The 25129-nt window shown below is 35.3% G+C and overlaps 1 protein-coding gene across 1 annotated transcript in view; it reads right to left on the reverse strand.

Annotated features, from left to right (window-relative positions):
• LOC126249572 (uncharacterized) overlaps positions 1-24546 on the reverse strand; it is a 121800-nt gene extending 97254 nt beyond the window's left edge. The window contains exons 1-4 of the mRNA XM_049951236.1: positions 24236-24546; positions 23730-23825; positions 23533-23641; positions 14907-14983 (exon numbers count right to left, since the gene is read on the reverse strand). Of these exons, the coding sequence (XP_049807193.1) occupies positions 14907-14983; positions 23533-23641; positions 23730-23825; positions 24236-24458 (505 nt within the window). The 5' untranslated portion in view covers positions 24459-24546. The remainder of the gene's footprint in view (positions 1-14906; positions 14984-23532; positions 23642-23729; positions 23826-24235) is intronic.
• Between the last annotated feature and the right edge of the window lie 583 nt (positions 24547-25129).

Raw genomic sequence — 25129 nt, forward strand, 5'->3', positions numbered from 1 at the left:
AGAACAGCATGTTCAACACTGTAGTACACAGGGCATATTCCATTTCAGATGAACAAAGTCTGACAGCAGAGCTGCAGCACCTGGAATCCATATTTCATGAGAATAGATACAGTAACTGACAGATTTGCATGGCTCTGTGATACAATAGCCCCAAGAATGATGCAGAGGATGAAAACACAGAAGAAGAAAATAAGAAGACCATTGCCATACTTTTTGCTGACAATATATTATCAAAAAAAGGCTACTGCAAAACACCATGTAATACCAGTTTCCTGGCTGCCAGCCAAAATATGAGCTTTATTAGGAACAGTGAATGAAGACCTGTATCTAGAGAAAGCTGGGATGCACCAAGTCCTGTTTAAATGTGGAAAAACTTATACTGGACAAATAATCTGCACAACTGAAGCTTGTTGTAAGAACATGAGTGCCACATCCACATATTGCAGGCCAACAAGTCTGCAATAGCATAACACTGCATTTAAAGTACATAACACTTCATTCCATCAGCACCACCTGATGATGGCAAAACCTTTATTCAACAAAATATCATGGACCTTTGATGAATGGATCTAGCAGTACATCAGAGAACCTTGGGAGGCAAGCGCATATGCTGTGAAATCCTCAGATCACAGGAGTGATTTTGTTGAAAAAGTGTATGTCACAAATGTATCATTCATCAGCATTCATTGTCAGTTCCAGTCTGTGTGAGCTTTCACATGAAAGTCCTTGAGTCATGTATACTGAGTATTAGTGCCTCTATCAGTTTCCTTTTAAGCTCAAATGGAAATACTTCATTGCTGTAGTGAGTGAAGTCATGCTGTCACTACTTACAGTTCTTCGCAGAAGAAGAAAAGATTATTTCTGTATTCTTTAGGAGTAATGGTCTAAAAGATTCTCTGAACAGAGGACTAATGTCTTTTGTGAGAAACTAAAATTGCTTTCATTTTAGGTCAGTTAAGTTTCAAACCTTTATCCTGCACCCACTCTGACACAGCAAGTAAATCTGCATTTACATGCTAGATGGCTGTGCACTAGCTTCTGTGCACTGGCTTCTGCAATGAAGACATAGTATGCATTTAGAAGCAAATATCTCACAAGCTATGTTGTTGTTCATAACTAATTACATGAAGTAATAATCTATTGTTTCCCTGTTATTCAACTTATATTTTATTTAATTGCTGGACCATCGACACCAAAAAGTGTTTTGCAGAAATATACCACATTCTCAAAAGTACTTCTACTGTCATACTCATTTAAAGTCATTAAAAATAGTACCTGCAGATGTTATTTAATTGCAATCATTCATTTATAAATTACTACATTACACTAAAAATTCGCAATTGCCGAGTGATAGGAACCTTTGACCATTTGATTCATGTGTCTATTCATAATGTATACTGTAGACTCAGCAGTATTTGGCTTGTAATGTGGCAACTATGTATCCCAGTGCCTAGAAAGCCTGCAACCTCACCTATGGGCAGGAATACCCATCACTTTCCTCACTCTTAAATTCATTGATGCTCTGTAGCTGTTTATACTAATTACACTAAATCTAAACCTAGCTTTAAAAAAAAATATGAAATGACTATCTCCTAGACCTTAATCCATACAGGTTTCTCATTACTGTTTCATTTACAACCTCTCGTTTACTATCTGATACCTTTCTCCTCACTCTCCCTTTTCGGTCCATATCTCCTATCTCTGGAATAACTTCTGGACTCCCTTGGAAAGGTTTTAACCACCCTACATGCATAATTTTCATTCTCATTGGCAACTGGATCTTGTCATTTACTGATGATGTAGTCTCTACCACTTGATATGGCCCCTGATTCTTTGCAAAAACCTTCTTTGTCTTTCCTTTCATCATATACAAAGCCGATAGGACCATCTACTGACTGACCTTACACCATGGCATTATTGCTGTACTGTTCACTGCTTCTCATGTTTCTCCAGTGTTCAAGTATTTGCCCCCTCTGTATTCTGTTCCAAATTTCCCTAATTACTCACAAATTCCTTAACAGACTCTCCATTCTTCCGTTTCTTTGTTTTCAATGTTCTGAATGTTGTGCTTGTGCCCCTGTTGCTGCTTGCTGGTTATGTCTTGAAAAATGATCTGTCAGGTGTATAATTGAGTGGAACTAAACATCAAACCCCAGAAATTTGAATGGTGTTAATGCTTTAGGTAACTTTTGCACAGGTACTCTTGTTCGACACAAATCCTCTGTCCATGGGCTCTGTATGCAGTTCAGCACATACTGGTTTACATCCATCTGCCTATTCTCATACCAATACCTTTCTGTTACTCTTCTGTTGGTAGATCTGCAACCTCCATGTCCAACTAATATGTGACCATCAGTTTCTTGTTGTTCTCTATCCCTTAGCTTTGCTGGTACCACTATCCACTGTCCCAACTTGCTTTGTCTGCGTAGTAACCCATGCTGCATACAAAACTTGGACTGCTTAAAATACTGCTTACATTCATCATTTGTTCCCTGTGCAGTTTGCCATTCCTTATGCTCGTTACACCAATATGTAATACCGATACTTTTCTACTTAAGCCATCAGCATTTCCATGCTTCTTCCAAGGTTCATAAGGTGACTTCAAAATCAAATTCACTTAGTCTTATTGCCCATTGTGTCAACCTACTAAAAGGATCCTTTAATTCCAGCAATCATTTTAATGCTGCATGATCTGTTATTACTCTAAGCTTTTCACTGTAGAGATAACATTTTAAATATCTGGTTCCATAAATAAGTCTTAACATCTTTTCCACCATTGTGGAAAAATTTATTTGTGAAGAATTTAGTTGTCTTGATGCATAAGCTACCAGATGTTCTATGCCTTCTACCTCTTGTGACAACACACAGCCAAGTGCACATATCTGATGCATCACATGATAAAACAAGTTCTCTATTAAAATCCAGAAATACCAATATTATTACTTGATGTTAAAGCTTGGTTTAGCTCCTCAAAAGCATGCTGGCACTCTTCTAACCACAAAAATTTAGTACCCTTTTTTAACAACTGTGTCAATGGTCTGGCAATATCTGCAAATCCTTTTATGAACCAGTGGTAATAGTTTGCAACTCCTAAGAATGATTGCAACTCCTTTACAGATTCTGTTACAGGAATTTCATGAACAGCTTTAATTAATCTTGGAGCTGTCATCATCCCATTTTTACTTATGATATAAACTAGGTATGCTACATCTTCCTTCACAAAATTACACTTTTCTGTATTCAATGTTGCCAATGGCCTTGTCGCAGTGGTAACACTGGTCCCCATCAGATCACCAATGTTATATGCTGCCTGACTTGGCTAGCAATTGGATGGATGATGGTTCAGTACTGTTGGCAAGCAGGGTGCACTCAACTCTTGTGAGGCCAATTGAGGGACTACTAGACTGAGAAGTAGCAGCTCTGGTCATGAAATCTGACATTGTCCAAAAGAGCAGTGTGTTGGCCATGTGCCCCTCCATATCCACATCCAGTTATGGTTGTTGGCTGAGGATGTTGGGCCTTCTGAGGCCTGTTTGGACAGAGTTTAGTTTTTAGTTTAGCACTCAGTATTTATTTTACTGGTTGTAACCTTAGGAATACTTTCCTTAATCCCTGCATATGCTATTCCATATCTCTCTCATAGTTGATTATGTCATCAAGATACACTAAGCATTGCCATGGTTGTAAGCCTCTGAGTGCTCCATCCAACAATCGTTGAAATGTTGCAGGTGCATTTTTTAATCCAAGTGGTATTCTTCTGAATTTGTAGTGTCCCCAGGGGGCCAAAAATGCTGTTTTGTGTCGATCCTGTGGTGCAACCTCTATCTGGTGATAACCACTCTTCAGATACAGTGTTGAAAAATATTTGCTTTGCCCTAAATGGTCCAATTTTTCTGTAATGTTTGGCAAAGGGTAGGCGTCCATTATGGTTTTTACATTTAGATGTCTGCAATCACAACAAAACCTATATTTTCGTGTTCTATTGATTGATTTTTTGGCATGATGACTATTCCTGCCCTTCATTCACTATTACTTTCTTCAATTGCTCCATCTTTCAGCTGTTGATCAATAAATTCCTCCTAAATTGGCTGTAAGTACCTAGATATTCTGTATGGTTTGCATTTCCCATTGTTATGCAGTGTTGTGTAATATGCATAACTGCTAATGGTCTTTAAGGAAAAAATAAATTCTTAAATTCCAAAAGTAATTTTTCCATCCATTCGATGTTGCTTTCTTATAAGTGCTTCACTTTTCCTCATTATGCAGTTTCAATAACATTTGGCAATTGTCCGTGGCTGACACTGCTAGTAATATGAAACTGTGCACCTAACAAATTGTAAAATTTTAGTATCCTATGGCTACAATATCGATAATCCACAGTTGTAATTGACCAACTTGTACAAATACCTGGGTGCAACAATTTGTAGGGATGTGAAATGGAATGATCAGATAGGCTCAGTCATAGCAAGTGGCAGACTGTGGTTCATTGGTAGAATGCTATGTTAATGCACTCTGCCTATAAAAGAGACTGCACGCAAATCACTTGTGTGAACCATCCTAGAATATTGCTCATGTGTTGTGAACTGTATGAAATAGGACTGACAAGGCACAGTGAATGGATGCGAGAAAGGGCAGCATGAATGGTCACAGATTTGTTTGACTCATGGCAGAGTGTCACGAAGATTCTGAAAGAATTGAACTTTGCAGATATTTGAAGATAGACACTAATTATCCTGTAAAAGCCTACTTATAATTTTCTAGAACCAACTTTAAGCAATGAATCTAGGAATATACTACAATCCCTTGTATCACTCCACTAAGTAATGTGAAAAAAAGCTTAGACTAATTACAGTACACATAGAGGCATTTAAGAAATCATTCTTCCCCAGCTCCATTAATGAATGAAACAGGAAAAGCCCTAATATATGTTACAATGGGACAAACCCTCTACCATACACTTTACAGTGATTTGCGGAGTATAGAAGTAAATGTAGATAGAAAAAATATTAAATGTGCAATAAAAAGTTGCTTTACAAATCTTGCAAGAAGATTTTAACAAGTAGAAGCAGTGTACAGGTGACACAGGAGGAAATGGATAATGGGGTTGAGTCTGGTCAAGTCGTTTTCTTCACAATTGTCTATGATAGGACATTTGAGAGAAGATCATTACTTGTAACAAGAATTGGTGCTTCATCTGTGGCTTGAAACAAGATGCCAGAATTACAAACTGAAAAATCCCAGTCTAGAAAATCAAGTGAAAAAATGATGTTAAAATTTTTTGGCTGTAATGGAGTCATTCATGAGCATTATCTGTGTACATGTGGAACAGCAAATCAGGATTTCTATCAAGAAGTGTAATGCTCAATAGCTGAAGCCCAAACCTCATGCCTTTTCCCTTGCTGTACAGTAGTGGACCAACACATGTGGCAGCAGTGAATTACCAGTTTTTGGGTAAAAAGTAGTTCTCATTAATGCATCATTCACCTTATTCAGTGGTTTTCTCACCTATTTTTCACTTCTGGAAACTGAAAATATATATGAAGAGTCAAATATTCCACTTAAATGTGGAGATGCAGAAGACTAACCAACAAATACCATGAATAAAATGTGTGCTCAGCTAATGAATTCTACTTTAAATAAATAAATTTTCAAAATTTGTGTGTTTAGGTACAAAATTATCGTTAGCCATATTTTTCTTCATAGCTTGAAACATGAGAAACCCTCCAAAGATCGTGGTGCCAGACCAGTTTTGTCAATGTACATTGATACCACAGTCATCAGCGATGTCCCATTTCAATCCACAACAATGAATGGAGAGTCTGAAGAAGACACACCCTCTCGCTCAGCATAGATGTGCCCTCACACAGAGGTCAATACAGAACTGAGCATGGGAGCACTCTTCCACAGTTTCTGACCTCAACTGTAGCAGCCAGCATCATCAAGTAGGACTAAAAAGTTATTGATATTTTAGATGAAAATGTACTTTTGTAAATGTTGAGCCTTGTGCTTCAAGATAAGAGTTTGTTAATTAATGGCTCAGGTGATGCATTCACAGTCAATGGTAGATGTAAATTATCAATTACTCCTGTAGTAAAAAAATGTATCACATTAAGTAAATCTTTTTATGCATTCATGTGATAATGCGAACTAATATTTTGTATGTTGTAGTTCCAATAAGCCATCTCCCAGAGCAATCAAAGAACCAACAGTTATGGCCACACAGTTGTAGTTTTGTCTGGTCATAACAAATGACAATGAGAATTGGGGCTTAATCCACTGATCTTTCATGCCAGCTGCCTGCCCTGTGCATGAGTTGTACAAATTTTTCTGGCTGTTGCTCTGCTTTTCTTCTGTTGTATTCAAGTGTGTCCTACTACATCTCACCATGTCTCAGCCACCACAGGAAATGTCTCCAGCCAATCTTACACAGTTTCAGGTACAGTGGATTGAACATTTGCAGCTCACTCTCAGCCTGTTGACATCTTTACTGAACAAGCAAGCAGTACCACCACTAGTAGCTACTCCAAAATATGTCCCATACCCTGTCCAAGTTGAAGAATAGCTATATTATAGGGAGCAATTAGAGGCACATTTTATCACCTACCAAATATCAGGGATGGAGCGCAATGCGTACTTTTTGCCCACCTTTGGTCCCAATGCATATTGCCTCTGTGTCGAATTTTGTGCCAGAACTGTTCCCAAATCACACACAACAATCTTGTGAAATATAATCTTCATTGAAAAAGGGTCTGAAGCTCTGATGAACTTTTTGAATCATTACATGATACCTTTAGCTACCATTCTGTTTATCTGATGTATGATTGTACAGTTTTGGCCTTAGGCCATTTTCAAGTATCTAAACTGGTAGCATTGTACATTGATTGCATTAGTATCATTTATGACCTTATTGTAGAAACAAGTCATATGCCAATATATACTAGGAGGATTATAGCTTACTTTATGGATGAATCTTTACTGGTATATTATGCCATGTATGTACTTGCTCCTATGACTGCATAGAACTGTCACAACATAAATTAGGCATAGTTTTTGCTGTTTTGGGAGTACATTACTTTTGAGCAGTTGTTGCAAAGCTCTTATACATAAGGTCATTTTTTAAATGTACTTTCATTAGGAAGATTATAATTATCCATTATATTTACCTTTTGATAACTTGTGTAATATTTGTAGTAATTCATTAGTATTAGGTATTCGTTTTGAATAATGTGTCCACTCAATTTTTAGAATAACAATTATTTATAGCCACATTTCAGAGAAGATCTAGTTCTTTTTAGTTTTTTTCTTCTTCCAGTGGTAAGTTGATCAGTCTGTGTATCATAGAATGAAGATATTTGAGCTTGTGTGCTCTCAGGTGGCATGATCAGTTGCAGATAATTACATCTGTTGGCAATGGCTTACGAAAAATTTTGAATTTGTGTTCAGGTTTCTTGTTTGAAAGTTTTAAATCTAAAAAGTTTATGCTCTTTCGTTTTTTCTTTCCATTTCATGTAAACTGTTGAATTTTGAATGCCTGACATTATTCCCTTCTACTGTGACATAAAACAGGATTAAAATGTCATTGACATAACTACAGTAACAAAGGATTTTTCAGCTGTTTGAGTGAACTTGTTAAAAAATTTTTCTTCTAAAGTATTAACAAAAATATCAGCTATTGTACCTGCTAGCAATGAACCCATTGCTACCCATCTTCTTGGGGATAATTTTTGGTCTAGGATGAGAAGTATTTGTAGGGAGTGATTAATTGTAGGAGTCCTGCTAGTTCATAAATTTCTGCTTCAGTGATTTTTTTATGTTCAAGTAGTTTTTTTAATGATTTCTATAGTCTCTGTTACTAGAATGTTTGTATACATGTTAGGAATATCAAGTGTTAGGTGTTTTCCATTTTCTGGTATTTTTCATTTTTTATTTTATTGACAAAATTGTAGCAGCTTTTGTAGTGTGTTCTTCTCATATGTGTCATATTCCTTAAGGAGTATACTGCATTTCTTACTAAAAGCATGTACTGGACTATTAACCATTTTAACAACTGGACATATCAGGACTCATTGTTTACGTATCTCAGGCTGGGTACACAATGATGGTGTTGTTGGATTCATTATTATGGATTCTCTTATTTTTCTTTTTGTGAATATGAAGTTACACCCTTCCAGTATTTTCTGTAACTGTGCATTAAATTTGTTGGTTTGGGCCCTGATTGATGCTTTTAATATTATTTTGTTCAAAAAATTCTGTTACTTTTCTGTTGCAATCTTCTTCGAACATAATCATCAATGTATTTTCTTTATCTGATTTTACACTGACGAAATTATATTCTTCAAGCTTTTTATTAATCTGATGTATGATATTACCACCCTTCATTCAACGTCTACATATATATAACCCGCAAGCCAACTTATGGTATGTGGTGGAGGGTACACTGCACCACTATTAGCCACTTTCTTTTCTGTTCCACTCACAAATAGAGAAAGGGAAAAGTGACTGTCTATATGCCTCCACACAAGCTCTAATCCGTCTAATTTTGTCTTCATGGTCCTTATGCAAAATGCACATTGATGGCAGTAATATTATATTGGCCTTGCTTTCCCATTTTACTACGGATTATTTTTGTAGTTTTCCAAGTAATGTTGTTTTGCTCATGAGGTGGCAACTGGGCCATATCAATAGTTATTTTGGTGTTTGCAATAATATTATTAATTGTTGGATGATCATTTTGATAGTCAAATCCATGTAGCAATGGCATGGTTTAAATTGTTTCATCTGAAGCATCAGCCTGCTCAGCCAGTCAAACAGTGCTAGCAGGACTCACAGGTATCACCAGGAATTGCAAGTTTAAGTGTTCATGTGGAATTAATCATAGTGAAGTCATGATACATGATGCTATCACACAGAATGTATCAGATGCACACTTTCACGCAGAAATTCTAAAACTGCCTAGGCCTTATATAAAAACTGTTCTGTCTATAGTGGAATCTTAGACAATTGTGGTCTCACATAGGTTTATTTTGAGGCTCCATGTGTTTCTTCTGTTTGTAGTGCATCAGACACACAGTCTTAAGTACAGAATAGTGTTCAACTATTTACAAAGAGAGCTCAGACAAACAGTAAGAACAGCAGAAGTAAAAACTTTCAGTCTCATGACACATGACGCGTGTTACAAAGCTCTGGAAGAAAATCATGTCCTCAGGGATTTTCGAGGCATGATCAGAAAGATTGTCCTTTAATGCAAATTGCTTTCAATGTCAGTGTGAAGGTCACATTCAATCAATGTGTTTACATGAAAGTGAGGTTGGGATGACAGTTGCCATCATGCAACTACATAATACCACAGCTATGCTGTTAATAGGTGCACACAGGTGTATACAGTATGGGTCATTCTTCTTACTCAGGCATGATCCAAACCAAGCACTTTCTCATTCTGGAAATCTTCTGCAGGAATATGCTGGCAGGCAAACAAACTATTTGTTCATTTAAAAGAGGAACAAAAGACAGTTAAGTTACAACTAGACACAGGTATTTCTGTTTCCCTGATAAATAAAGACACATGACAGAATCGGTACCCCCTGCTCCAGCAGCCTATATCTATTTTGTCTGCCCACACTGTACATGACATTCCAGTACTTTGTGTGTGTATTTTGCTACAAATTTTCCAGATATGACAAAAGTGTATTTCTTTTCATATTCTCAATTCTAAAACAGTGCAAACATTTTTGGGTTATGAAACTTCCTGGCTGATTAAAACTGTATGCCAGACTGAGACATGATCTTGGGATCTTTGCCTTTCACAGGAAAGAGCTCTAGCAAGTGAGCTACACAAGCACACCTCATGACCTGTCTTCAAAGCCTTACTTCCAAAAGCATCTGATCTACCTCCAAACTCCACAGAAGTTCTCCTGCAAAACTTGTGGGACGAGCACTGCTGGATGAAAGGATGTTGTGGAAACATGGGTTGGCCACAGCCTGAGGGATGTTTCCAGAATGAATTTTCACTCTGCAGCAGAGTGTGTGCTGATATGAAACTTCCTCGCAAATTAACACTGTGTGTCAGTCCAAGACTCAAACTTGGGACCTTTGACTTTTGCAGGCAAATGCTCTACCAACTGATCTAACTTAGCATGACTCACAACCTGTCCTACAAGCTTTGCAGAACTTCTGTGAAGTTTAGAATGTAGGAGATGAAGTACTGGTGGAAGTAAAATTGTGAGGATAGGCTGTGAGTCATGTTTTGGTAGCTCAGTTGGTAGAGCTTTTGCCCACAAAGGCACAGTTCCTGAGGTCGAGTCTTGATCCAGCACATAATTTTAATCTGCCAGGAAGTTTCACACTCATCTGCAGAGTGAAAATTCATTCTGGATTTTTGGGTTATATTTGTCTGATTTGTTCAACTTGTGCATTCAAAACAAATTTGTTGCTACTATTATTTCTGTGCCACCCATTAACATTTCTAACTTGTGTAATAAGTACTAGTAGTTATTTAAACCAGGTACAGGTAGGGCTAAAGATTTTGAAGCTCACATAACTGTGAAGGACTATGCAAGGCCACAATTTTTTCATGCATTACCCGAGCCACATGCATTATGTGAGCAAGTTGCTCAGGAATTGCGAAAATAGCAAGACAATAGCATTATCCAACAGATTTCTCAAGCCAATGGGCATAATACTTGATCATTATGAAGAAGCCTTCAAGTGTTAATGTTTGTTTGTGGACTTAAGGCAACAGAAAATCCACAAACAATAGTGGATTCTTTTCCTCTTCCATGTCTGGGGGCATTGATGGACAGACTGGGACAGGGCAGATACTTTTCAGAGATAGATTTGTGTGAGGCATATGTACAGTTAACTGTTGGATTAACAGTCCAAGCAATACATTGTGATAAACACTCACATAGGTTTGTTCCAGCCTTAAAGACTGTCATTTGAAGTGCTTCAGCTCTTGTAATTTTTCTATGGTTCTTAGAACAATTAACTGCTGAAGTCCCTCCTTGTACAAATCATTTACTTGGGGATACCCAAAAAACTGTAATTATGTTTTAAAAAGCTATATATTTTCAAAGTGTTTACAAAACATCCCTATCCTCTTCAAAACACTCACCATTAAGACTGATACATTTGTTCCACCGGTGCTTGCACTGTTCGAAAGATTTTTTGTAGTCATCTTTATAAATGGCTGAAAGCTTCTTCCTCGATGTATGTGGGGCAGTGGAACCATTCAATTTTTACCCAAAAGCTGTCTAACAAAGATGACTGTGTGTGCAGGGGCATTGTTATGGTGGAAGAACCAGTCTCCTGTCTGCCCAAATCTTCCATTAAGCTCCAAGATAACCTAATAATCTCTGACAGTTGATCAATTGTTTTTCAATGGTATATGAGGAGAAGCTCTTGGTTTTTTTTTTCAATAATTGCATTGATTTGGGCAGCTGATGAACATCCAGAATGAGGTTTGTCATCAATCGATGTGTCACCATTTTTAAAATGAGCAAGCCACTCGTACACTTCAGTTTTTCCCATAGCATCATCTTGGTAAGCTGTTTCCAACATTAAAACAGTTTCAGCAGCATTTTTACCAAATAGAAAACAAAATGTCGCAACTCTATGTTGTTCACTTAAACTTTCCATAATAAAAAAACAAAATAGGAACAAAACAGCACTAGCAAAAACAATCACTGCAGATGAACAGAACAAACCATGACTACAATACAGGCAGCACCGAACTGGCAATGAGTTGTGGTGTACATGCCTACCAGCAGAAACGCGCACTACACAATTGGAGATGATATTCTCATCATGGGCCATATGCCTGCTGAAGATTTAGCAAATTTAGACTGCTTGTTTCCAGTTGTTTCTACTGCTGGCTTAAAGTACAATAAGAAAAAGTGCTCCTTCTTCCATGAAGAATTGAACTACTCAGGTCACATGCACAGTGTATACCTGTCACAGTTGTCTGCTGTTAAGGAGTTCCCAAGTGGCCATGAGGAAACTTACATATTACATAAAATTTATTCCTAACACTGTGCAAATTGCTGTTCTGCTTAACTGGCTATGCTGAAAAAATGTTCTTTTTCTGTGGTCCAAAGAATGCCAGTATGCATTTCCACAATTGAAAGACACATTCTTAAGTCCTAGATGTCTGATTCATTTTGACCCAGCTCAGCCTGTCATGTTACTTTTGGATGCATCTTCTTATGGGATTGGGGCTGCACTCTCCCATAAGATTTGTTCTTCTGACAGACCTACTGCTTTTACTTCAAAAACTATTAACAAAATTCCACCAGTATTTGTACTGTCAGAAGTTCTATGGGTTGTGGTACAGGTCCACTGCCCAACATCTGAATGCTGACATGTTGTCTTGATTGCCAGTCAGTACCAAAACAGCATTTCATTGGTCTGAGGAATCATATTTTCAAATCGATTCTTGGTATTTTGGAAGTCTTCAGAATCCTCCTCTTGATTTCAGGCATGTTGTCACTGTCACTGCATCTGATGCAGCTTTTCAAGTTGTTTTGCAATATGTGTGCCATGGGGGGTCACACAGTATGAATGGAATTCCTCACCCAGTGGTGCATCATTACTTTTCTCATCATTACACATTTTCTGTGCAATCAGGTGTTGTGCTGTTGCACACAGAGTACAATGATGGGCATGTTGTGATTCCTCAATCTGGAACAGGTTCTTAGAAGTTCTGACTGGGCACATAAACAGTACTATCCCATTAAAAAAATTGAGTATTCATAAAAATCCACCTTTAAAATCAAAAACTGTGCCATTAGATGTTAAAACAAAAGATCTGAAGAAAAAATAGAAAACATGTATGACCTGCATATAGTGACCACCTGCAAGTTAGACAAAGAACTCTACAAGCATTACAAACATCAGTTGTGCAAAGAAGTCAGAAGATTAAAAGCAAAAAAAGTTAGTTAACAGATGTGAAGCCCATATTATGTTTCAAAGTCTTGCTAGTCAGTTTTAAATAAAATTAGAAACAATATAACGGAAACTACAAGTAACAATTAATTGTGAATAATGATAATATTTCTGATCTTCTTCTAGTTAAACATATTTTTAATAATTACTTTTATAAATACTGTTGAAAGTGATTTTTGTACAAAACCAGGTGCATAGCATACATTTGTGTCCACTAATGAACAAAATTACAGTACAGAATCTGCAGTACCCACTGATCACATCCTGTAGTTTATTAATAGCCTCACAAATAAAAAGTCAGCAGAATTACATGAAAATTTCTCCTTTTTTACTGAATAAATGTAAACATTATCTGGTGAAATCACTAGTTCATCTAATAAACTAGGTTCCTGAAAACAGTGTATTCCCTGACAAGTTGAAACTGGCTGTGGTGTAACCCTTATACAAAAAAGGGGAAGTAAATGATGTTCAGAACTACAGAACCATTGTCTAATTTCAACAGTCAGCAAATTGATCGAGAATATAATGTTAAAAGGAATGTCAAGACATTACAGCAGTGCTGACATATTAGGTGATTTCTAGCATGGTTTCAGAAGATGCCAAAATATGACATCAGCAGCAGTATGATTTGTCCACTATGTACTTGAAAAAATAAATGAAAAGTCCCAAGCAGCAGGAGTATTCCTGGATCTCTTGAAAGTATTCTTATAAAAATTGGGATGAGTGGTGTCACTAGAAAACTCATGCAGTTACTATAAAGATATTTAAAAGTCAGACAACAATGTACAGAAAATATAAAATTATATATTATGATGGAGAAGTCCTAGAGGGGAGACAGTCAAGAATACGAAATTTACATTTTGGTGTTCCTCATAGCTCCATTTTAGATCCATTCCTATTCATATATTATGTAGATGATTGACCAAGTTCTCTAGTTAATAAGCATGTGATCACCACATATGCTGATGACCCATCTGGTGTCTGTTGTGCAGAAAGTGAGCCCAGCCTAATTGGTGAGACTGATAACTTTACTGAAAAGGCAAAGGCTCAGTTTGAAAAAGACAACTTGAAAGCTAACTTAGAAAGAACAAATATTATTCATTTTAAATCAGGTGGTCCAAATAGAAAAAAATATTATGAATGATGAGATGGTTTCAAAAACCTCTTCAGAGTGTAAATTTTTCATTTTATGTGTAGATGACTGACTTTCATTGAAATAGCAAGTTGACAATGTCTGCAAAAAAATAACACTCAGTCTATATGTTTTAAGGATATTATCACTATATCTTAATTCTGAAACCTTAAGGACTGTATTCTTTTGGATTATTACACCCTTGCTTGTCTTATGGAACAGCGCTGTGGGGTGTGACTTGCCACACTAATATGAAAAGATTTTTCATACAGCAGAAGAGAGCCTTGAGGATTGTAGCGAAAGTGAAACAATGAATATCATGTAAAAGCCTATTCACTAGAATCAATATTCTCACAGTTTATGCCACATGTATGCTATAAAGCATTATGCTAATGAAAGGAAACACCAAAGCCACAAATAAGAACATAGAAATTCACAACCATGATACAAGGTACAAAACCTACTTTAGTGTGGTTATCAGAAGGTTAACTATAACAGCAATAAGTCTGCATGTCAAAGGATTTCTTTTGTAATTTACTATCAAATGATCTTATTATGTGGCAGGAGTAATGCTGATTCAATATAAATAATATTATAAGCAACAATCCTATTCTACAAATAAGTATAGTAGTAATTTATATACAAAACCAACAGTACACTATGCAGTGAATTATCATCCTGCTGTATGAATTATTTCATGGTAACATACCGTAAAAAATAATGTTGTAGTCTGCACCCTGTTGTTGCCCATGCATGTAAAATTAAGTGTCATGAGCAGAAAATAAATGAAGAAATTAAGAAACATGAAATACAAGGTCAAATATGTTTGACTTACCACATGTCATATTCTGTGCATCTTTCCACCATTCCTCACCAAATATTCTTTCACCATCTTCACTGTAGCAGAAACACCTGACAATGGCACACAACCATACATTACTTGTTTGGCATAAATATGATTTTTGAAATACCAAAATAAAATAAGATCTAATCATAAATCACAACCTTCACAAAATTTCTTTGTTAGAAAAAAGTATCTGTATTGAAAGAATGAAGAAAAGCAAAAATAAACAACGAATAAAAAAATTAGCAAATATATGGCCTACATGAATATGACAAATGTGTTTTGATACCAAACACCCTCATCAACATGTTATCAGTCTCATCTTTTTCCATGACCACCCAATTACTCCTATTAAGAAAACCAGACCCTTTCATCAGCATAATATCAGTCTCACAGTGCCTTTATTTTCTGATGACTACTGTATTATTCCTATACAGAAACAGATTATTCTAGCCATTTTTCCACACACAGATTTCAGAAATCTTTACCATAAGACCATTACTCATATGGTCCTGCTTTATCAATTTACACAATCTGCCATCTGATAACTTGTAGGAAACTTGTATGAACTATGATTTTCTTTCTATCATGATCTAAAATCCACTTCTAGACTTCTTTCCACAACATTCTTGCAAGATTATTACACCAGGACTCTTATTTAGCATCTGGATGGTATAAAAGACACACAATTGATTTAATGTTATTTCTGGAAAAAGTATTGGGTATAACATTGATAAAACATTATACTGTTTTAGATGCAAAGCTAATGGCTGGATTTCAGAGCATTTTCATCTAGTTTGATAATCACATGTGATAGGCTCTGGTAACAGTTATATAATAGGGAGATATTATTGATAAACTGTTCCAAGGTTGCCAATAACAAAATTATAATTATCTTTCTTACAGACAAAACAGCATTGTTTTTCTGAGGTTTTTTTGAATTCTTTGACTTTTCTCTTGCTTGTTCTCAGTGCATAGTGTTTCAGGTATAACAAGAAGTTTCTCAAGATGATATTTACAGGCAGTTTGCTTCCATGCCACAAAGAATACAAGAGGGTATTCATATCTGTGTGTGGTCACACCTCATATGGATGCTGATGATGGACAACAAATCCAAATATAATTACAGTCTGATCACTTAATATTCTTTATATTTTGAATATCTCAACAACGTTTGATAAAAAGCTCCATCAAGAATGACCATGTACTGTACTGTAAAGTTTCCAAATATAGCTTTATGTGTGTTGAAGGATCCATATGCACATTGTTGGTGACGCACTGTATTAGAGTTTATCTGGACATCAACAAACATGACACCAACCTGACATCTGCTATTTACAGCCTTCTGGGTCTCAGGGAAGAATACAGCAAGCTGGATTTTACTTGAGTGGTGCTTGCAGAGACCATGTTGAGTCCTACACAAGTGCTGTCTAGTCCATAGAAAAGTGATCATAATCAAGCACTATGTATGTTCCACTGATGCACAAAAAAACTAATGTTACTGTGACAGGACTACAGTCCTGCACATGAAGTTTGCAGCCCTATTTATGAATTGGAAGGACATATCTTCATTTATGATCTCCCGCTTTGTACAGACACCGAGTCTAAATTTACTCTTTTTGCTGATGACACCACTATTCTGCTGGAGAGTTGAACTACCAATGACCTAGAAAATAAATATAATGTTGTACTTGTTGACATCCTATAATGGTTTAAGTGCAATGTACTAATTCTAAATATTGAAAAAACTCAGTTTATGCAATTTCATGCATCTCAGCAAGAAAATGAAGTATGTCACTTGAACTGTGGCAAACTAAATATACTACACTGTGAATCATCTAAGTTCTTGGGCATTCTAACTGATGGCAAGTTGAACTGGTCTGTGCATATCCTAGACCTACATAGAAGGCCTCAGTGTGGCAACTTATGCTCTGCATGTAATCACCCCCATTGGTGACGTGGATGCTATCAAAGCTGCCTACTTTGGTTATTTTCATTCTATCATGTGATTTGGTATAATTTTTGGGGTAACCAGCCTTTAGCCAAAAAAAATTTACTGCACAGAGGAGAGCTGTGAGAATCATGAGCAGTGTTCATTCAAGATATTCTTGCAGAAATCTGTTCCATAAGTTACAAATATTAACGATCACCTCTCAATACATATTTTCTTTGGTGATTTTTGTTTCTAATAACCAGTCTCTTTTTTAAACTAATAGTGAATGTCATGATCATGATACTAGGTCAAAAAATGATTTACATAGAGATCTGAAACATTTAAGTCTTGTGCAAAAAGATGTTGATTATTCTGCCACAAAAATTTTCAAATTTCTTCCTTCAGACATTAAAGTTTACATTAATGTCTTACCTACTTTTAAATGCAAATTGAGAGAATACCTAATGGTAAATTCCTTCTACTGCCTTGATGATTACCTGCAGATAAAAGCACTACTTGTTTTTATGTAAACTGTAATGCCATTGGTATTTATATTCTTAAAACTTTGTGTTAATGTGTTTTGCTATAACTCATCTTAATTGTTTAAGTTGGACAATATACTATATTTTCTTTTTCAGTAATTGTTTTATGTTACTTGAGCTATACCTTTGATTTGATTTTAACCATCAAGTTTATTCGTCATTTATGGTGGATTTTTGTCATTTTATATACGTGTATTATATCTGTGTTACGTAATCATGACTCGATCCACATCCTTGTGATTTATCACAATACTGATTAATGGAATATGTAATAAATAAATAATAATAAAAATGTGCCCTTTTCCAGTCATGCTGAAAGAAGAGTCTAGAATATAATGAGCATCCCTCAGGTCCTGTAGTCTTCCCACCATAAAGTGATTTGAACAGTTTTTCAGTGCATCACTCACTTATTTCTGTATTGGACATTCTCATATCATTGTGATATTCAGGCAAAGAAAATGTTATATCCTCTTCAGTGAAGCAGAATTAAATATTCAGTATTTTGTCATCTTTTGTTTCAGTATCATCATGGCCAATCCATGTTTTGACAGATAACTCAATTCCACTGACTGATTTTATGTGAAACCAAGAGGTTTTAGTGTTACCTGTGACTGTTCAATAGATAAGCTATCTCTATGTTTTTCTGACTTACTTTAGGATTTATGTATCAGTAGCAGCTCTCTTTACTTGGGCAGTATGTTACTAATATTATTACAGAGATGTGGTGTATCTTTTCCATTTTTCACTATCATCTATGGCAACAACTTGTTCACCATATTGCTTACATTACATTTTTATGAGCTTTTTGTTCAACATCAATGATGAATGGTGATATAACAACCTCATGGTCACTGATTCTCACTTTTTCATTCACTGAATGTGAAAATTTTGGCCTGTTTGTTGTCAACAGATCCAACATGTTTCCCTCACAGGTGACTTTCTCATCAATTCTTATCAAACAATTGTCAGTAAATATGTTTATTATAGTGCCTAGAGACTCTTTGTGCCTGTCTTCCATTTTAACCACATGCATCTTCCAGTTTATAGATGGCAAACTGAAATTTCACCCAATCACTGCGAGCTGATCAGAGAATTTACATGAGACATTTTCTCTAACACATTACAACACTGATTCTTGGTGTAGGTAGATGGTAAAAACGTACACTTACTATTCTAGGCCTGCCTTCGGTGCTTAACTTTACTCAGATGATCTTGCTTCTAACTCTGTATTTATTTCATTAGAAATTACAGAGTTCCTTGCAGCAATAAATACACTGCCATCAATGGTGACCAACTTGTTCTTTCAGCATATATTGTTTTTTATTTGCAGTTTCAAACAATTTTCTGCTACATGTATTATGTGCCAAATGTTACATTTAATGAGTGGAAGTAATTCGAGAACCTTGCTCTGAATACTTATAGAGTCAATGACCTACAACAATGTTTACTTTCATTAACACCAACTATGGGTGGTAAAGTCATGGCTCTTTGGTGTACTAAACCAAACTTCTCATCCAGTCTATAGAGGTGTTTTCCTAATCTGAAAATACCCTCATGTATATGTCCTGTATACTCTGTAATCGAAGTAGCTATCTCTGGAGGACACTGCATTCCTGATGTATGAAGAAGGACTATGCAATTCCCAATTTACACTCAAGGTAATTGTAGATGCAATGGATCCACTGTTTCACATCTTCTGCCTGGTTCTACACCACATACCTACCTTCAGGTCCACAGATGATGCTATAAATCATGAGCTATGCTTTCACTCCATGAGCAAGGTTAATGGCCTTTACCGATTAAGCCAACCACTGAAAGAGACCAAGGATGGCCTCTGAACCAAGACAGCAGACATCAGTAGTACTGCCTTGCATCTAGTATATTCAACTGCTGCTAACAGAAGTTTCTTTTCATCTCAGGAAATACTCCCTAGCAAGCATGCAGAGTCCATATGGGACTTCCTTCCTGACCTACTGATAACTCCTGAAAAGATCTGTGACTCCCCTGACAATGGAGCTCCACATCCCCCTGTCCAAGTTTCGATCTTGCAGAAATATAGGTCATACAGACCTCACAGGTGGGCGATGTGACTCTTTTTCACTTTCAGCATTGTACAACATCTCACATATCTTATTGAAGTACCTCCTTCACCTCCCACAAGGACAGACATGTCCCAAGTATAAATGTATTTCATCTGCTTAGAGATTTGCATCGCAACATTGTCCACCATTTATTCTTGGGTGAAGATAAATTGGCATGTCACAAACTTTTGCAGAAGAAGCATTTTGCATACTGTGCTGTACCAGAATATATTTCCACAACACAACACAGAGAGAAAAATGTGTGTTGCATGCCTGTGACCACAGTGCTAGATTCTCCAGAGTATATAGTTAACAGAATAGAAATTCATGTACATCATATCAATGCTGGATAAGTGTAACTTTATCATATATTTCATTGTCAAGCACATCTAACATACAGTTATGGTAAGTGTGTGTCCAACAGTATCAATGTCTGGGGTGTGTAAGTCATTTTTATGTTTCAAGATATAAATGAATTTTTTTTTAATTAGAACTAATTTTTTACTGTCTAAATAATATCTCACTGTTTTTGAGATGACTGTAGTATTTATTTCCCTTCCTTTCTTTTTGAGGTTGTCATATTCTTAGCAAATGTCAGTATTTTCCAATTTACTTTAGATCTTTGGAGATTATTTATGCATGTTAAAAGAAACAAAATCCAAATGCAAAGACAAAATATATGGCATATATTATGTTCCCCTATTTTTTTAGTCATATTTCTATGAGAACCTGTAATGTGACATTCTGTGGCCTGAGTTTTCCTATGAAAAACAATATTTAGCAACATTACAAGAAATATGGCAAAAGTAATATCGAGTGTGACGTTTTCTAGGGACTTCATTAACATGGTGATCTACTGCATGTTTGCAGATCAGTTAACAGAAGCTCACAGGAATATCTTGAATTATCATTTATTTGCCTCATAACAAACATGATCTAAATAATTTGATTCAGGTACAGGAGACACATCAAATTGTGGTAAAATTTCACCATAAACAAAGAACAGTTGATGTTATCAGACAGAATCATAATCATAACACAATTTTGTTATACATACATACAATAAAATTTAACACTCAATTACCCCTTGCACAAATTATCATTTTATCCTCTGTGAATTCTTCTATTGAATAGTAGCATTTCTCTCACAGAATCTGCTGCAGCCTCATTTTCAAAATTTCTGGCTTCATATTAAATGTTTTTTCCCCATTAACTTGTATATTGTCATCCCCATATATTGTGGAGTCTGTGCATATAATTTCAACTGGTGTGAGGGTAGCATAAAATTATTTTTATTTATTGTGTTATACCTATTGTAGAAATGATTCTCCTCAGATAATTTTTGTCTGGTGTGTAGGAAGATTTTAATTTCATAAGTGTATATGGAGGGAACAGTTAGGATTTGTAGTTTCTGAAATAATGGGCAACAAGACTTTATTCGCTGTGCAGTTCACATGCATCAGATCATTTTCTTTCATAGTTTCAGTATTCAAGATACACTATTTTATACTAATGATTAATGACCTGCCCTTATTCATAAATTCTCATACAATATTGTATGCTGATGACACAACTTTTCTACATAAAAGCTCTAATCTAGGTACACTGAAAACACTGACCGAAAATACCCTTGCTCAGTCCTCATTATGGTTCAAAGCTAATGGCTTCTTGCTAAATGAAAACAAAACCCAGACACTTTACTTTAGCTTCAAAGAGATTCCTAACTACCAGGAATTAGAAACTGTTAAATTTTTAGGTGTTACTATTGACAATAAATTGATGTGGGAACCACACATTAAAAATATATTGGCTAGGCTTTCAAGAGTTATTTATCTAATTAGAAATTTAATAAGACATGTTCCCAATGACTATGTGAGATCAGCATATTTTGCCTTCTTCCAAAGCATCATCTCTTATGGAATTTTACTGTGGGGTAGTAGCTGTCATGTAAATGACATTTTACTTTTACAGAAGAAAGTAATAAGAATAATAACGGATTCTGATAAAACAAAACATTGTAAACCTCTGTTTATTAAATTGCAGTGTCTTACAGTAGTAAACTTATTCATCTACAATGTTTTAATGTACATTAGAAACAATGTGTCTAATTTTGTGTTGAGAAGTGATATTCATAGCCATAATACTAAAAACAGAACATCTGTAGATGTACCATATCATAGATTATCAAAATCGCATAACTCTTACCTAGTTCTTGGACTAAGGATGTTTAATAGACTAAGTGCTGACTTTAAGAACTGCCTGTAAATATCTTTAAAGCTAAATTATACAAGCTACTAGTGAACAATCCATTTTACACCATTGATGAATTCTTTGAAGATGAAAATACTGTATTCTAACGTGTACCTATTTTATGTAAACCAATTGACATAGATATAGTAGTTTATGTAGAAATATTTGCTCTTGACTTTGTCTATTGCTGTAATCAGCTGAACGACAATAAAATTATCATTATTATTATTATTATTATTATTATTATTATTATTATTTGTGCATCCACAGAAAACATCACATATCTAATGAAAGATTCAAAATAACAATGATAAGCATTTTTTGTGTACTCAAGTCAGTGGAATTTGCTATATTTGCATTACAAAGGCAAAACTGCTTAGTTTATTTGATAGGAAGTCAATATGTGTGTTCCAGTTTAAGTTCTTGTCCACATTTAACCCAGGAATTTGACCATGATAACTTTTTTCATAGGTTGATTGTTATGTTGTACTTAAAGTTCCACACATTTTGAATGTTTGGTTTTGAAATGTTCTATATGGGTTTTTGTTATGTTCAATTTCAACCCATTTAACTGTAACCAGTTTTCTAAGATATCCAGTGTGCTTACAATAGAGGGCAGAATTTTTTCTGCATCATCATCTTTAATTAAAACAAAAGTACCATCTGCAAACAGAACTGATGGGGAAATTATATTTAAAGCTAAGTCATTTACATAGAATAAGAACAGAATTGGCCCCAAAATGGAGCTTTGAGGCACACCTTGTGATACTGTACTCCATTTAGAATAGTAATTCACTGTATCTGAGGTGACAGTTACCCTTTGTTTTCTCTTGTGTAAGTATGATGTTAGCCAATTTAGAGCATTCACCTTAATCCTGTATTTGTCTAATTTGCAGATACACAAGTCGTGGCACACGAAGTCAAAAGGGTCTAGAAAAATGATTATATAGAAAGGGAATATCTACAGCACACCACTGTTTCCCAGACTTTAAACGTGTTTATGGAAGTAGGTAACTGATGCCACAACACTTTCAAAAAGCAACAAGAAGAAAAATATTAATTTATGAATTTGAAGAAACTGTGGATGATAATGTGGCCAAATGACCATCAATAATCTCTCAATCAGTTAAGCCTGGAACAAACGTGTGCAGCTAGACCATTTGGAAAGTAATGGTAGTCTTACACTTATTATCAGTCAAGACAGAGCTCATGCATTGAATCCAACTGTTGTCAGACATTACATCACGTTTTTTGATGATTACTGCAACAATTTGTGAGCAAACTTCAGTTTAACAGCTACATATTTTACACTGATGAAGCCTGTTTCTCTATAACTAGTAATAGCCAAAATTGCAAGAAAGTAGATTATCAACAGCTGTGTTAATTTTGTTTTGTCACTTATTCAAAAACAATATTAGTAGATTTGATTGTGCTGATATTTTACATGTTCTTTTCTCTTTTGAAAGATAAAATTTTTCACAAAATATTGTTGATTCTTGTCCTTGTTTAAGAACTCTATTACAGATTTTATATCACTATTTTAACGTCTTTGTAGTTCCTGTAACATCATGCTCTTTTTTAAAGTTCTCTGATCCTGCCTTTATACTTATTACTGCTCATATTTAGATGCTGGCAGAGGTTTGTCCACTTTAGTACGTTTCATATTATTTTAACAACTGAAATTAATATCAGTAATGACTCCCAGATAAATCACTTACAGAATAAATACAAATAATCAAAATTATTTATTATATCAGTTCATAATATTTAATGCCTTATTATGTATACTGCTGATGTACTTTACCACTTACTTTCCTGTAGCCCTCTCTCCCTTACATTGAACAGCAGAAAATTTTCCATCCGCATCACAGCTTGGATGCCATGTAATATCCTTGTTATATCCATATTGTGGACATGATTCTGGAGGTATATTAGAATATCAATAAGAAAGTTTGAACTGATATGACTGGTACAAGTGATGTTTTGAGAAAAATAGTTCCATACATACTGCTATCTTTGGTACAGCCTTTTGTAGTACAACTGTATCCAGGAGCACACTGCATGGTATCTGCAGCTGCATCTTTATCACATTCTTTTCCTTCAACTATGAACAAAAAAAAAAGTCAGAAAATTTTTATTTCACAGAACTTGTAGTGTTTCATAAATAACAATATGAGAATTAACATTATTTCCCATTTATTATCATAGCACATGCATTTAACAGTTCTTAACTTTGTTTAATTGGTAGAAGATATCAATGGTCTGCATCTGTGAAGCATGCGACAAAGTTGTTTCTATTTGCACTTAAATTCATGTGCTACGCATATCAAAAATAATGGTTTGTCAATCAAAAGACTGTTCTAATTTTTTTCCTTATGACACTTGTGTCTATGTTTTCTTGAAAAAAAAAGAACAGTTTTTTTTGTGAAGTTCTCTATATTCATCAGAACATTTCTTAGTAAAAATGAACAACAGTTTGGATTTTGGTCTAGAAGTTCTGTATATTTCACTTACCTGCATTAATGCAACCAGGACAGCAACCACACAAAGAGGCTGTTGGATAGTAGATGGTATCAGCTGGACAATCATCCTCATTAATATCTGTAACACACTGTCTTTCACTGTCACAGCCATACAGAATACTGTCACATGTCTCAGCACTATCTAGGTATTGACAGTATATACAACTCATGAAAGTGGATAACATTACAATTACAATGATACTCTTTGTGCACATTTTGTACTGATTTAGGTAGAGAGAATAGCCTCTTCTTACTGTCAGAGGCAAATGTCAATCTTACAGTTGCTCTGTATCAATGACGTGAAGCACATGTGCGCAAAATGGATATGATAAGATATCAAACTGTATATCTCACAATCAGATTCAAGACACACCCATTGCTTACGTTTGAGCAGATAAAAGTGCTGTTGAAAGTTTCCATAATGTGAGCATAACCATGCTACAGAAAACATGTCAATCTGATAAGCAACATCAAGAAGCAAAACATATGTTATATGTGCTGCTGTATGATGACTGTTAAAAAAACAGACATTTGTGATTTTTATGACAGACATGCATTTGTTGTAAACTTGTGCCACAGGTTCTTCATTTTAGTTTTTAGCTAAGCCAGAAACTTGCAGAAATTACAAACTTCATTACAGACCTTAATACAGAAGTGTGTCACCTTTACTGTTATACTTCAGTAATGGATTTTTAAGTGTATATAGTACTTTTGAATGTCTATGTTATTTCCTTATATGCTTTTTTCCCTTAACAGTATAAACGTATTTGGAAATTGTGTGCAATATAAACTTATTTGGAAATAGTGTCCAATTCTGAATCTTTCACAAAATACCCACCTACACACTTTTCTGTTTCTTGGCATTACACATGTATTATATGAACAC

This window comes from Schistocerca nitens, chromosome 3 (assembly GCF_023898315.1).
Source record: "Schistocerca nitens isolate TAMUIC-IGC-003100 chromosome 3, iqSchNite1.1, whole genome shotgun sequence".
NCBI classification, from domain to species: Eukaryota; Metazoa; Arthropoda; class Insecta; order Orthoptera; family Acrididae; genus Schistocerca; species Schistocerca nitens.